Genomic DNA, 13,258 nt, shown 5'->3' with positions numbered 1-13,258 from the left:
TTGCTCACCCACTAATACGGTCGTTTTATTTATTTATTGTCTTCGATTCTCAATTTGTCATCAACATTATGCGTATGGGAGATAATTACATATACATATATAGAGTAGACAATAATATATATATATATATATATATATTAATCTCCGTAAGTAACAATTATTATAACTGTGACAATATACAGTATTTATTATCAATATGCATGTATACCAAAAATTTAGATGGTATTCCTAGTTTTCAAACTCAACAAAACACAAAGAAAAACTTAACAAATATACCGTTTTATCACGTAATTATCATGCATTCATGCTCACGCAATCCCCACGGCCACGGGGGAGCCTCTACTCTACCCTTGTTGTTCATCAGGACTTGTTAAGATGAATTATATACATTAACGTAGTGTCAGTAGTCAGTACCATTCTCTTGAATATATATATTCTTTTAATATATAAGTGTTATATATTTTTATTTTGTGTATCTTTTTAATACTGAATATTGGTGTATGTCCCATCCAACACAGCTGTATACTAACAATATAATTTTATACTTATTTATGAAATACAAGAAAAATATAATAATTAGACTTTGTATAAATAGATGAAGCGGGGGATGCAGAGGAGGCATGCAAAATTAAAGAGATAAAAGATGTTTTGTAGAGAGTCGTCGTCTAGTCTCCAGACCTTGAGCATAGCAAAGAGTCTCAGCTCTTTGTTTCCTAAACCATCAGCACTCGTCAACCCCATCTCTGCAGGACGTCGAGACAAGCTGTCTCGTCCAAACCTCGGAGGACGATGTAAGGTCAAGGCTTCACGGTCTAATACTGATCTGAAAGATAATATAGTGAGAACCCCCGTTAAGAAAATCAAAGTAAAAGGATTCATTACAGCCCAAGAAGGGTTGTTAGCTGGTATGGGTTGGTCGAGACCTCTCGATGACATAGCCGATATCCGCGGCAGATCACTTCTCGTCGAGCTTATTAGCGCTGAGGTTGACACCCGTAAGTACATGGTTATTTTGTTAAATGGTATTCTAGTGAAGTTAAAATATATATGGATGCAAGAGTTTGTGACAAAACTAATTAAATGCCCGTCAAAAAAAGTCCAACAACCAATTGGAACCAAACGTCGTAGTTGCTCGTCAAACAGTATTACTGTATTAGAGACAGAAAAATTTTGTTAGTAACATTACGAAGCTGCGCATGTAAGTTTGCGTCAGTGAGTACATAATTTATCAAACATTTTTAAGAAAATAAGAAGCTAGCTAGCACATTTGGATATATATAAGTTAATTATATATGATCAGTAGGTTCACTCAATCGATAATCGTTGCTGCGTTCACATATATCAGGGACGATGATGGAGAAGGATCCGGTAGAAGACTACGCACAGCGTGTATGGTTCGAAGCCCAAGATGAGAAGTACGAGTGCGTGTTTGAGATGCCCGAGGACTTTGGAGATGTGGGGGCCATCAAGGTTCAAAACCAGCACCATAGAGAGATGTTCATCAAGGAAATGGTGATTGAGTTACCCGGCGGGTCGGTCACGTTTACATGTGAGTCATGGGTGGCTCCCAAGTCCGTTGACCCAGCCAAGCGGATATTCTTCTCCAACAAGTCCTACTTGCCTTCCGAAACCCCGAAGCCTCTTCAACAGCTGCGAAAGGAGGAGCTAGAGACCTTACAAGGCAAGAACCGTGAGCAAGTTGGTGAATTTACCAAGCTAGAGCGTGTTTACGATTATGACGTGTACAATGATGTCGCTGACCCGGACAAGGACCCCGAACTTGCCCGTCCTGTCATTGGAGGCCTCTCTCATCCGTATCCAAGGCGCTGCAAGACTGGTCGCAAACGCTGCCATACTGACCCCTCCACAGAGAAACGCTACGGGGGGGAGTTCTATGTCCCTAGAGACGAGGAGTTCTCTACAGCCAAGGGCACTTCATTCACGGGCAAGGCCATTTTGGCAGCTCTTCCCTCCGTATTCCCACAGATCGAGTCTGCTCTGTTGGATCCCAACTTGCCTTTCCCACACTTCAAAGCTATAGAAAGTCTCTTTGAAGAAGGTATCCCGCTTCCCAAGGATGCTGGCCTTTTACCTATGATCCCAAGACTCATCAAAGCAGTTGCTGAAGCTCAAGATGATATTCTCCAGTTTGAAGCCCCAATTCTCCTTAATAGTACGTACCTACCTCTCTAGCTCCTCTTTATTCCTCCATAAATTATATTATTCCAATTCTATATTATTAGCTAGGCTACAGTTAAACTCAACATCGTTCACATTTATTCAGAGGATAGATTTTCATGGATCCGAGACGACGAGTTTGCTCGCCAGACACTTGCAGGCCTTAATCCTTATACCATTCAACTAATTGAAGTACGTAAGCTACAAACACCTTTAATACATATGCAAATTGTTCTGCTTGTTTCTTTTAAATTCCTCGTTAGGATATCATATATAAAAGATTCCTCGCATTGTAACTTCTAGGAGTGGCCGTTGCAAAGCAAACTAGACCCTGCCGTTTATGGTGATCCGACCTCGCTCATTACTTGGGATATTATCCAAAAAGAAATCAAAGGAAATATGTCAGTTGATGAGGTAAGATTTTCGAGCTAGTACTTTAAATATAAAAACGCATATGTATATAGATATATATGAATGCATGATTGGATGCATGTATATATGCAGGCTCTTAAGAACAAAAGATTGTTCATGTTGGATTATCATGATTTGCTTCTACCCTATGTGAACAAAGTGAGAGAACTTGAAGATACCACTTTATATGCTTCTCGAACTGTATTCTTCCTCAACGATAATAGCACGTTGAGGCCAGTAGCCATTGAGTTGACTCGTCCCCCAGATGTCAACAAGCCCCAATGGAGGCAGGTCTTCACGCCAGGCTATGACGCTACATCCTGCTGGCTATGGAGTATTGCTAAGACTCATGCTGTTTCTCATGACGCCGGATATCACCAGCTTATTTCTCACTGGTATTGAATTAAGCACTACTCTAGCTCACTTTAAAATAGATCCTCTCATATACCCTTTTTTGTTGGTAGAATATAGGTTTGACTTTCGCACCTAATAAGTTACATGTCTATGTGATATCGATCGCTAACTAGTAAAAAGATGGATATATTACAGGCTAAGGACTCACTGTTGTACTGAGCCATACATAATAGCGGCAAACAGACAACTTAGTGCTATGCATCCCATCTATAGGCTTTTGCATCCCCACTTCCGCTACACCATAGAGATCAACGCTCGTGCACGCCAAAGTCTCATCAACGCAGGTGGAATCATTGAGACTTGTTTCTGGCCGGGGAAGTATTCACTAGAGCTAAGTTCAGATGTCTATGATAAACTATGGAGGTTCGACATGGAAGGCTTACCTGCTGACCTCATCAGAAGGTTTTTTTTGTCTATTCTTTTTGGTGGTAAATTTATATATATATATATATATATATATTATCACCACAATTTAATTACTAATTAAGCTAACCAAATACATTTACATAAAAAAAATATGCTATTAAGGGGGCTGGCTGAGGAAGATGAGACCGCTGAACATGGCTTACGCTTGAGGATACCAGACTACCCATTTGCAAATGACGGTCTTATGTTGTGGGATGCACTTAAGGAATGGGTGACAGACTATGTGAAGCACTATTATCCAGATGCAGGACTGATCATGTTGGACGAGGAACTTCAAGGATGGTGGAGTGAAGTGCGGAACATAGGGCATGGAGACAAGAAAGACGAGCCTTGGTGGCCTGCTCTCAAAACACAAGATGACTTGATTAGCATTGCAACTACAATTGCATGGGTGGCCTCAGGTCACCATGCAGCTGTAAATTTCGGACAGTATGGATATGGAGGATACTTTCCCAACCGACCAACCACAACAAGGATAAGAATGCCAGTGGAAGAACCAACAGATGAAGAGCTAAAAGAGTTCTATGAGGAGCCAGAAAAGGTGATGCTTAAGACATTCCCGTCGCAGAAGCAGGCAACCAAAGTGATGGTCACTTTGGATCTTTTATCAACCCATGCATCAGACGAAGAATACATCGGAGAACAGCCAGAAACATCTTGGACCAATGATCCTGTCATCAATGCTGCATTTGAACGACTCAAAGGCAGGCTCCAATATCTTGAAGGAGTGATAGATGAGAGAAATGTAAACGTTTCTCTAAAGAATAGAGCGGGAGCTGGTGTAGTTAAGTACGAGCTTTTGAAACCCACATCTGAGCCCGGTGTTACGGGAATGGGTGTTCCCTACAGTATTTCTATTTGATCTATGCGCATTTAATTGATTTCTTATTATTACATGTATTTTCTCCCGAGTCCTAATCAATAAAACTAAAAGCAAATGTCCCATTGTCTTTTACACGTAAATCTCAACTGCTCAAGGAAGATAAATTATTTGAGAGTAGTTCCAGGAGAAGAGTTGACATACATATGTAATAGGCTCGTAATTTTGGTCTTTTGTTACAGGATAAACCGGTTAATAACCTGGTTACGACTATCTAATCTCTAGTTTAGTTAATTATGATTTCTGGTTTACTTATTTCATCTTTGTCGCTTCTATATACAGCCACAATTTGCAAACCTAATCAATGAAAAACAACAATCTTCTTAATCTCTATTATGTCTATATCATCATCCACCATTGAATCTTTGTTCTTCGGGTGATCCTTCTCCCTTAGTGATCATCCCCTAGGCTTTGATTTACCCTTATCTTTTTTGTTCTCACGGTGGGAGCTGATTTGGAATTTATATATCAATATATTTTTACTGTTTCATTTTTATTGGAATTTCCAAGGTAGCAGAACATGATTAGTGATCCCAACGACTGAATCATTGTTTTTGTTTGTTACATTGAACTATTGAAGATGGAAAAAAGAAAAGAAAAGAAAAGAAAGAGTTCCTACTAAATGCGTAGATCAATTAGAAATAATAATCGTCAAAGTTTGTCAATTATTTTCGTTTTCATTTGTTTCATAAAAAGGATAAGGTAGGTAGGGTACCCGTACCTAGAGGTTGGTTTCAAAGTCGGGCGATATTGAATGGGCCTAAAAGTTTCCGGCCCAACTCACTATATCTTATTCGGAGGTCCTGGAATCTGCGGTGCGGAGGAGAAGGGAGGCGAGGGAATGGAGAGTTGCGGGCGGAGCAGTCTGAGCGTCATAGCCTCCTCAAGGCCGTTTCAATATCTCCCGTCAAGTGGTCGTCTTTTTCCCTCCCTTAGCTTATTACATCTGAAGCGAAAGCTATCTCTCTCCATCACCACGTTTTCCTCCAAGATTTTCTCTCCTCTGTGTAACTCTCTCGCGGTGCCTCTCACTTTTTTCTTCTTTTTTTTGAAATCATTAAAGCTCTCTTTCTGGTGCTTCTATTTGCCTTGTAATCTTTCCGAGTTGGTGTAGGCGAGTCAGACAAAGGAAGTCCCCTACCGCGAGGGGCGGGAGAAGGAATCAAGGCAGATGCGAGGAATAAGCTGCTTCAAGTAGTTTTGGTCTCTCCCCAGGTTTGCACTCTCACTTGCTACATACATATCTGACTCCCCTAAGTTCCTCTTTTGCCTCTTAGTTTGTTATTTTTGGTTTTTCCGTTTTTTTGTTGACCTCTCTCTCTCTCTCTGTCTCATGTTTGTGCATTTCCGACAAGTTCAATTGTTTCAGACCCGGATCTTTAACTTGTACTCTCCTTTACAGATACCTGGGAATACAGGTTGCATTGCAAGAACATGTGCGGCCTCAGCTGTTGGGCTGCATTTGGTCGGGGTAAATCGACTATCAAGCAAACACGACTTATTCATTATTTCCAGTGGTCATGACTCACTCTTCATCTGATCCTTCTTCAGCCATTAGGTTTTCAAGTTGATGACGCCAAAGTAAAGCGAGCTGGTTTGGATTATTGGCCGTATCCGACCTTGTTTGTCTATACATATGAATTTATTTTGGTTTCCATGTCAGAATATAGAGTTTACTAGTATAGGTTTCTGCAAATCCTTACTGCTTTTGCTCCCTTGCATGAGCATCTCACCTGTTATCTTAAGGCTATATGTTGTGAGTTTCATGCCCTTTCATTAGTGGTTCGTCTTCTTAACTTGAAGCATAGTTATGTGGTTGTCAGAGCGCATAGCTCATGGGATGAGTTTCGAGAATATTTCAGGCAACAGGTTTACTACTTCTCCAACATAATTCAGTAGCTCAAGTCCCTATGTGCTGTCTGACTTGACATATATTTTTCTATCTTTGGTTCAGGAAGGAGAAAAACGGATGATAGCTTTCACAAAAAGGGGAACAAGGATACATTCAGTAAGTTGTCTATTCCTTGGACCTCTGTTTTCGATTCATCTCTGTTTTGTTTACCAACTAGAAATACACTAGCAATTTGGTAGCTGAGAAAGAGTCACAACTTGATGCAGGAATTCTCTTACCGAAGAGGCGATTACCTCTTGTTCGGGTCAGAGACAAGCGGTCTTCCTCCTGAAGCGCTGTTAGGCTGCAAAAACGAACCATATGGAGGGGGGACCCTACGTGTTCCGATGGTAGAAACATATGTGAGATGTCTAAATCTTTCAGTGAGTGTGGGAATTGCTGTGTATGAAGCTTCCAGACAACTTAACTATGAGCAAATTGAGTGTGCACCTGAAGGCTGTGTGGATGGTGAAGAACCATTGTTGACAGAGGATATCTTTGCGTGATATATTGGATGGTTGCGAAAAAAGAAGATGAGGCATACCTATAATGGTTGGTAAGCATTGATATACAGGCAGCACATGGATCATGTTATCAGTTACCAATGTTTTCTTGGAAATTTCATATTGAAGGAAAGACTACCTTATCCTCTTCATTTTGTAGCTGCTTATCTTTTGTTGACCAAATCCCTACTGAGGGATGACAAAGTTTTTGAGTCTCCTCGAGATGTAGAATTGGAACGTTTTCTAATTCGAGAAATCCTGGCCTAGCTTCCTGAATCATTATTACTAAAGACCCCAAGAGTATTGCTTCAATCAGAAGCTCAGCTAACAGGTAGTACATATAAGCGATGTAACAACGGTATTTCTGGTGATAGTAGAAAGATAGCGAAGCAAGCCAACAGATTTTGATAAATTTTTAGCCCCACATTACATCAGTAACGTTCATTTGCCCTGATTCGCAGTAACTGATAATTGTTAGAGATACAGAATTAATATAAATGATTCCCTATTATCACAAGTCATAAAGCATCGGGGTCTAAGATGTAATCTTCCAAATCGAATCAAATTGTTACAATGAATGAGAAATACCAAGGGAGAGAAAAGAAAAGTAGTTATCACAACATCTTTGCCTTCTCCCTTATTGTGCCAAGAGAGTCTCAGTTCATATGTGCATATTCTCAAGGAAGTCAGACAACCTATAAAAGACAAATAACCATCCAGAGATAAGCTGAAACCGATTGGAAGAAGAACCTAGTGGTACAAGTTGAAGGCACCAATACCTTATATCTTTTGCAATCACAGTCTGCCCATCTTCTGCATCCAGATGTCGCAGAACCACTTCCTCCAAACGACCATCATGATAAGCATGCTGCAATAACACCCACAACCCCCCTTTGAGTTTTAGAGGTGCATTCATATCAACACCATCAAATATACGTTCCAAGGGGAAAATAGTCAAATTATATACTCCACCCAAAACAACAAAGACTACTATGACCTCCCAATACCATATTATAGCTATATGACCTAAGACTCTCACTTTAATTAACTTTAATAGGGATAGCTAATAGATATCCTCATTGGACGAGTCCTCAGATTCTATATCCATGTGCATCAATAACATCATCATATCCGTTGTAGTCAGTTCATCATCGTCTGTATCTTCAAACCCAATAGGACCATATTCGCCTTCCGAAATTATATTCCCGATCATATTAACAAGTGTATCCACGTCTGAGAAGTTAGATCCAGAGGGACGTGGACGCCTTGGAGGTGGCCTGTGGTATTTCCATGCATATGACCCTGGCTTCACAGTGTGCTGGAACACAACAACATCCATTAAGGACTAATCAAGCTTTCTAAGGACTTAGTGGAAAATTCTACAAACCCACCCTCCCTCAATGCAGAAAACTCATCACAGTATTTTATCTCAAGCCTATTATACGTCACTAACCATTGATGCTATATCACATTGATCAATTTCATACGCTTCCTCTATGTCTATCCAGACATAAAAATTAAACTGAAATCTTTATGTAGTAAACTAGTTGCCAACTCTTGGATAAACTAAAGCTTCAACGCTATGGTTATCAACAAACATTTTAAATCTTCTAGATTTGGAACATCTGGTAATAAGTAGTATATATAGGTAATCTCAGAGATAGAAAACACAAAAGGTAAAACAGCAGGGATTGCTAGTCAGTTAATAAACATCAAACCATAATAGTTGACATTATCGCGAGCATGCATTAGAGTTTCAGAGGGCGTTAATTATGCTGATTCAAAATTGCTTTCGAAAAGATACCAGAAATGCTCAAGTATGAAATCAAGGCAGCAAACACAACAATGAGACATGATTTCAATGTAATCTTGAGCAGCGGTGCCAAATGTCTACTTAAAACAACTACATCTCTGAATTCATTTCAATCAAAGGCACCGCAGAGATAATAAGAACCAAAACTAATCCAATCGACATGGTTTCAAATACACCCCCACCTTAAAAAGGATTGACTATCAGTAAAGAACAGCTACACATATTTGATGTCATTCTAGCATGCTTGCTTTTATTAGAGTTTCAACCCTGAATGCATAAAATTACCTTATAGAAGCAACTGGTCCCAAACGGACAATTCCCATCTCCAAAATTGAAGTGCTTACAATCGATTGACCTGGTAGACAGAGAGCAATTATTTCATTCACAGAAACGAAGAAGCATTCATAAAATTGACTTATAAGCATACATATTTTGCTTCCTTTCCAAGTATAAAGACAGCAATAAAGCGACTGTGTAATTTTACCTGAGCTTTTCCCTGTAGTTATCCATAATCTCTTTTTTCTCTTCGGGAGCTGAAAACCAGATTACACTAGGGACAACAAAATATGATAACTTGCGGCATATGGGGCAAGCCCTGAGAGTGCTGTTGACATCCATTCCAGTGGAAGGAGAACTGCTGCGCCAATTCCTGATACATGCTATGCAGAAAGCATGATCACATTCAGTGAGTAACCCGAACTTCCGTTCAGCTGGAGTTGGCTTAGACAAGACACGTTCCAAACAGACACAACACTCGATCTCCTGGCTAAGTTTTAATGCTTCCAGCTGCTTGTGCTTTTTTTCACATACTTTCTTGTGCTCCTCTCTCTCATCGGGTCTGAAAGGATGCAAGCAACATTTCCCACAAGTAGGGCAAATATTTCCATGGATGTGAGGGCATTCATCCCCACGAGGGCAATCACCAGCTGCAGCGTATGAACAAATGGGTTGATCTTCTGGTTTGGCTGTACCAGGGTTGAAGGTGTTGTTGACCTCGTCTAAGGGATCCTGGTGAAGGGAATCCAAATCCCAAGTAGGTTTTAAACATGATGAGAGAACTGGGATCAGATCTCTATCCGAGACACCAGGAAGAAAAGCACAGGTAAGAGGGTTGGAAGCTGAAGCAGGAGATGACCGAGAGGACGAGGAAGCAGATGGATGAGGCCGAGAAGCTTTGACATGTTCGTACCTGCATCGACTTCCATAAGAGCAGATTCCTCGCTGGTAGAAGGTGCAAATCTGTAACAGGAAAATTCGTGTCTTGAAAAATACAAAAGGAATTTTCAAGTTCTGTAATAGGGGCAAGAAAGACAGAGAGTTAAAAAGCTTACATTATTTGTAGGATCCTTCCAGTCATGTGAAAATTCACAGTGGTCCCCTTTCAAGCATGCGCCGTGAGCAAAGAATTTACAAAGGATTCTAAGACGAGAAACAATAATCACCATATCAAGGACAAGGAGGAGAAACTAGATAGAATTACGGAGAAAACATTGATAAAATGGAGACATGTTTCCCCGTAGATGAATGAGAAAATACATGGATTTTTATTGTAAGGGGAAGAAACCATAAGATAAGAGCCCACCCTGAGATTATCTTAATTGCTACGCATTGAAACTAAGATCATTCTAAAGACAGGAGGAGGATTACTTGTATCAATTCCAATGAAAGCAAAATAGCAAGCCTAATAAGGAGAAGGATTACAAAACAACATATGGAATGGGTAAAGCACGCACCTTTTCGACATGGGCGATCGAGAGAGACCTGGGCGGTGATTATGAATGACTCTCTCCTCCTCCTCCTGGTGAATAGATGAATGTTTTAGGGTTTCGCGGTTGAGAGAGAGAGAGAGAGAGAGAGTTGTCCAACTTGCCTTAATTTGGGAATCAGGGGTGTACATATGCAAATATGATAGAGTTTAGGGCATATCTGGAGATTTTAATTATCCGGTAAAAAGCAAACTCGCTGAGAGAAACAGAGGGTTGTGATCAAATAAGAGAGAGAGAGTCTCTCGAATCTGATGAGATGGGTAGTAAACGTTATCCACCACCAAAATAAACCAAAGTTACAGAGTGTATAATGGCCACGAAAATCTTCTCGGCATCTCCGGTTATCTCCGCCTCCGCCACCAGAAAGCCGCTCCTCCCGAAGGCGATAGCATCGCGTCTTGGCACCTCCCTGGCCGCCGCATTGGCCGCAACTTCCGTGCTGACGATGGTTCCTGCGCTGCCGGCGGCGGGCGAGGGGAACCAAACGTACAAATTATACTACGGAACGGCAGCGAGCGCGGCGAACTATGGGGGGTACGGGGGGAATTCGGACAGGAAGGCATCTGCGGAGTACGTGTACGATGTGCCGGAAGGGTGGAAGGAGAGGCTGGTGTCCAAGGTTGAGAAAGGGACAAACGGAACAGACAGCGAATTCTACAACCCGAAGAAGAGGACAGAGAAGGAGTACCTGACATACCTGGCGGGGTTCAGACAGCTGGCGCCGAGGGATGTGATTCTCAACAACCTTGCCTTGTCGGACGTGGACTTGCAGGATCTAATAGCCGGTGCCGACAAAGTGGTGTCGGAAGAGAGGAAAGACGAGACAGGGCAGGTCTACTATCTGTACGAGATCGATGGAGTTGGAAAGCACAGCCTGATCACAGTCACTTGCGCTAAGAACAAGCTCTACGCTCATTTCGTCAACGCCCCTTCACCCGAGTGGAACCGCGACCACGATACGTTAACCCACCTTCGCGACTCCTTCAAGACCGTCTCTTCTTCTTGAAATTAATGCATATTCCTTCGATTACTTAAATGTTCAAGTCTATCATCATTGTCTATTCTGGTGAAAATGAGAATACATGAATATATATTGGATCGTTTGTTATTGGATCGTTTGTTATCGGATCTTAATATAATATATATAATCATCAAATAGTACATTGTTATTGATAATAGTAGGAGTATGTATAATTAAGAAGATGGAGAGCAGCAGCAACCAAATGCCTGCCTTTGGAACAGAATAGAGAAACCAAATAATTCAGGTGTGGTTTGGTACCCTTATTATTTTTATATTTGCTTATGTCTGCAGCTTTGCCGGCAATGGCATACACACGTAAAAAAGTGTCTTGCTAATTAGTCTAGTATTCATTAGAGTTTCAATTGCCCCTACATACGACAATAGACAAGACAAGACAGAGACCACAAGCACGGACATAGATACTAATCCCACGCCTCAAGAGTTTCCCCATCCATCCTCTGTCTTCTTTTATTCTCTTCTTTTACTCATGGATCTCTAAACACCCTCTGTTTATATAGCACAGCTACTACTACTGCTAAATCATAAATATTCATAATCATATGAGAGACATGTGAATTATACACAAGTGTATATATCAGAATATTAAAAAAGAACAAGTGTATAGAAATGGTAGATGTTTCCTTAGGGCATCTTTATAGGGGGAACTATTTTGGGTGTTCTTAGAGTAAATATATTATGAAAATAATGTAAGATCAGTAGTTAAGATCTTTTGTTAAAAAGTTAGTTATTGGGGGAACATGTTTAAGATCATAAGATTTAATAATATAATAATGTTAAACATATTACAATTATAAAAACTTATAAAATAACATTTAAATTGCAAACTTATAAAACTTTTACTAAAATTCAGAATACAATACCAAAATTTTATGAAACAAAAAAACATTAAAAAAAGAAAAAAAAACAAACATATTACTTAATTAAAGCACACAAACATTTTATTTAATTAATATATAGTTTAATGTCCAAATTTATTCTATATATTCTCAATCAAATCCTCTTTTAATTTGTGAAAAATTGTTTACAAAAAATAATATCCATTCACAGCTTGCCACATCAGCTTAGAACTACATTAAGAACTGATCTTGGTGTTCTTATGCCACTATTCATTAAGAACACATTCAGTATATACTGTACTAGTACTATAAATCAAGAGCAAAATCCTCCTCATTCTTTTTTTTTAATACTAATTTATGTAAAAAATTAACTCCCTAAGAAAAGAGAAGAAAAGAAAAGAAAAGAAGAAAGAAAGATGAAAAGAAAAGCAAATCTTTGTCTCTGGGACTGAGCACGGGAATTAAAAAGACAGATGTAGGGTTGAGATGACATCTGTGGGTGTGGGTGCGTCTCCCCACACTGAACCACATATCTTTTTGCCGGCTTCTTCAACGGCTTTTTCGCTTCCTTCCTTCGACGTCGTTTTGTCTCCTTTCTCTTTCTCTCTTTCTCTCTCTCTCTGTCACACACTCTCTCTTGCTCCTCCGTCCGTCTCTCGTCTACAGTACCCCTCCGCTTTCGCCTTTTTCCCCTGTCCTATGAATTTGGTCGAAATGCTCATTTCTTTCTTTTTCCACTAATCCAGTAAGTAGTTCTCTCTCTCTCTCACTGTCTTNTTTTTTTTTTTTTTTTTTTTTTTCCCAATTTCAACTTCTCTCCTTTGTCTTTGTTGTTTTTTCTTTTTTAATTTGTTTTTTTTTTTGTGGGGGTGCAGATATCATTCGAGATTCTCCCTTGCCGTCTCCAATTGCCACTCTCCGCTCCAACCCTCTTCGAATGTATGCTTCCTCCTCCCTAATCTCTGCTTTTTTTTTTTGTATGTATGCTTAGTCGTCGTCTCTTTGCTTACCCTAACCACTCTCTGCATACTTGTTTCTGGACTCCCTTTGTTTTATGCAAATCTTGTAATTAGTTTTGTTCAGTTTCCCCGCCCCCCC

At 40.1% G+C, this 13,258-nt stretch overlaps 5 protein-coding genes across 9 annotated transcripts in view; 4 read left to right on the top strand and 1 right to left on the bottom strand.

Annotated features, from left to right (window-relative positions):
* On the top strand, window positions 644-4,291 carry LOC104788700 (lipoxygenase 2, chloroplastic-like). The gene is made up of 7 exons (XM_010514487.1): window positions 644-995; window positions 1,346-2,173; window positions 2,285-2,370; window positions 2,482-2,592; window positions 2,683-2,984; window positions 3,139-3,405; window positions 3,532-4,291. Exons 1-7 carry the CDS (start codon window positions 644-646, stop codon window positions 4,289-4,291), a joined length of 2,706 nt encoding a protein of 901 aa, XP_010512789.1.
* On the top strand, window positions 5,095-6,979 carry LOC104788699 (putative tRNA (cytidine(34)-2'-O)-methyltransferase). Its single transcript, XM_010514485.2, has 7 exons — window positions 5,095-5,316; window positions 5,424-5,524; window positions 5,712-5,780; window positions 5,861-5,919; window positions 6,118-6,178; window positions 6,264-6,317; window positions 6,428-6,979. The coding sequence occupies exons 1-7, from the start codon at window positions 5,151-5,153 to the stop codon at window positions 6,704-6,706; spliced, it is 789 nt and encodes a 262-aa protein (XP_010512787.1). The 5' UTR covers window positions 5,095-5,150; the 3' UTR covers window positions 6,707-6,979.
* LOC104788698 (zinc finger CCCH domain-containing protein 69) lies at window positions 7,093-10,420 on the bottom strand. Of its 3 annotated transcripts, none has more exons than XR_768544.2 (6): window positions 10,250-10,420; window positions 9,848-9,935; window positions 9,001-9,755; window positions 8,802-8,871; window positions 7,483-8,021; window positions 7,093-7,398 (listed from the first exon to the last, which is right to left on the bottom strand). XR_768544.2 is itself a non-coding variant. In XM_010514484.2 (6 exons), the coding sequence occupies exons 1-6, from the start codon at window positions 10,411-10,413 to the stop codon at window positions 7,365-7,367; spliced, it is 1,200 nt and encodes a 399-aa protein (XP_010512786.2). In that variant the 5' UTR covers window positions 10,414-10,420; the 3' UTR covers window positions 7,093-7,364. The 3 variants fall into 3 exon arrangements, 2 of the variants coding, with proteins under 2 accessions (XP_010512786.2, XP_010512785.2); XM_010514484.2 differs by having other exon boundaries at window positions 7,483-7,571; XM_010514483.2 differs by lacking the exon at window positions 7,093-7,398 and having other exon boundaries at window positions 7,481-7,571; window positions 7,743-8,021.
* On the top strand, window positions 10,543-11,398 carry LOC104788696 (thylakoid lumenal 19 kDa protein, chloroplastic-like). Its single transcript, XM_010514482.2, has one exon. It carries the CDS (start codon window positions 10,593-10,595, stop codon window positions 11,286-11,288), a length of 696 nt encoding a protein of 231 aa, XP_010512784.1. The 5' UTR covers window positions 10,543-10,592; the 3' UTR covers window positions 11,289-11,398.
* The window catches only part of LOC104788694 (E3 ubiquitin ligase BIG BROTHER), a 2,504-nt gene continuing 1,916 nt past the window's right edge, over window positions 12,671-13,258 (top strand). For 2 of the 3 annotated variants that reach the window (XM_010514480.2, XM_010514479.2), the window contains exons 1-2: window positions 12,671-12,905; window positions 13,036-13,099. The gene's annotated coding sequence lies outside the window, so the exon portion shown is untranslated. The remainder of the gene's footprint in view (window positions 12,906-13,035; window positions 13,100-13,258) is intronic. The other variant, XM_010514478.2, reaches the window with a different exon arrangement.

The sequence above is a fragment of the Camelina sativa genome, chromosome 5, assembly GCF_000633955.1.
Source record: "Camelina sativa cultivar DH55 chromosome 5, Cs, whole genome shotgun sequence".
NCBI classification, from domain to species: domain Eukaryota; kingdom Viridiplantae; phylum Streptophyta; class Magnoliopsida; order Brassicales; family Brassicaceae; genus Camelina; species Camelina sativa.
The sequence above is the reverse complement of the archived record's forward strand: the minus strand, read 5'-3'. Positions and strand labels throughout refer to the sequence as shown.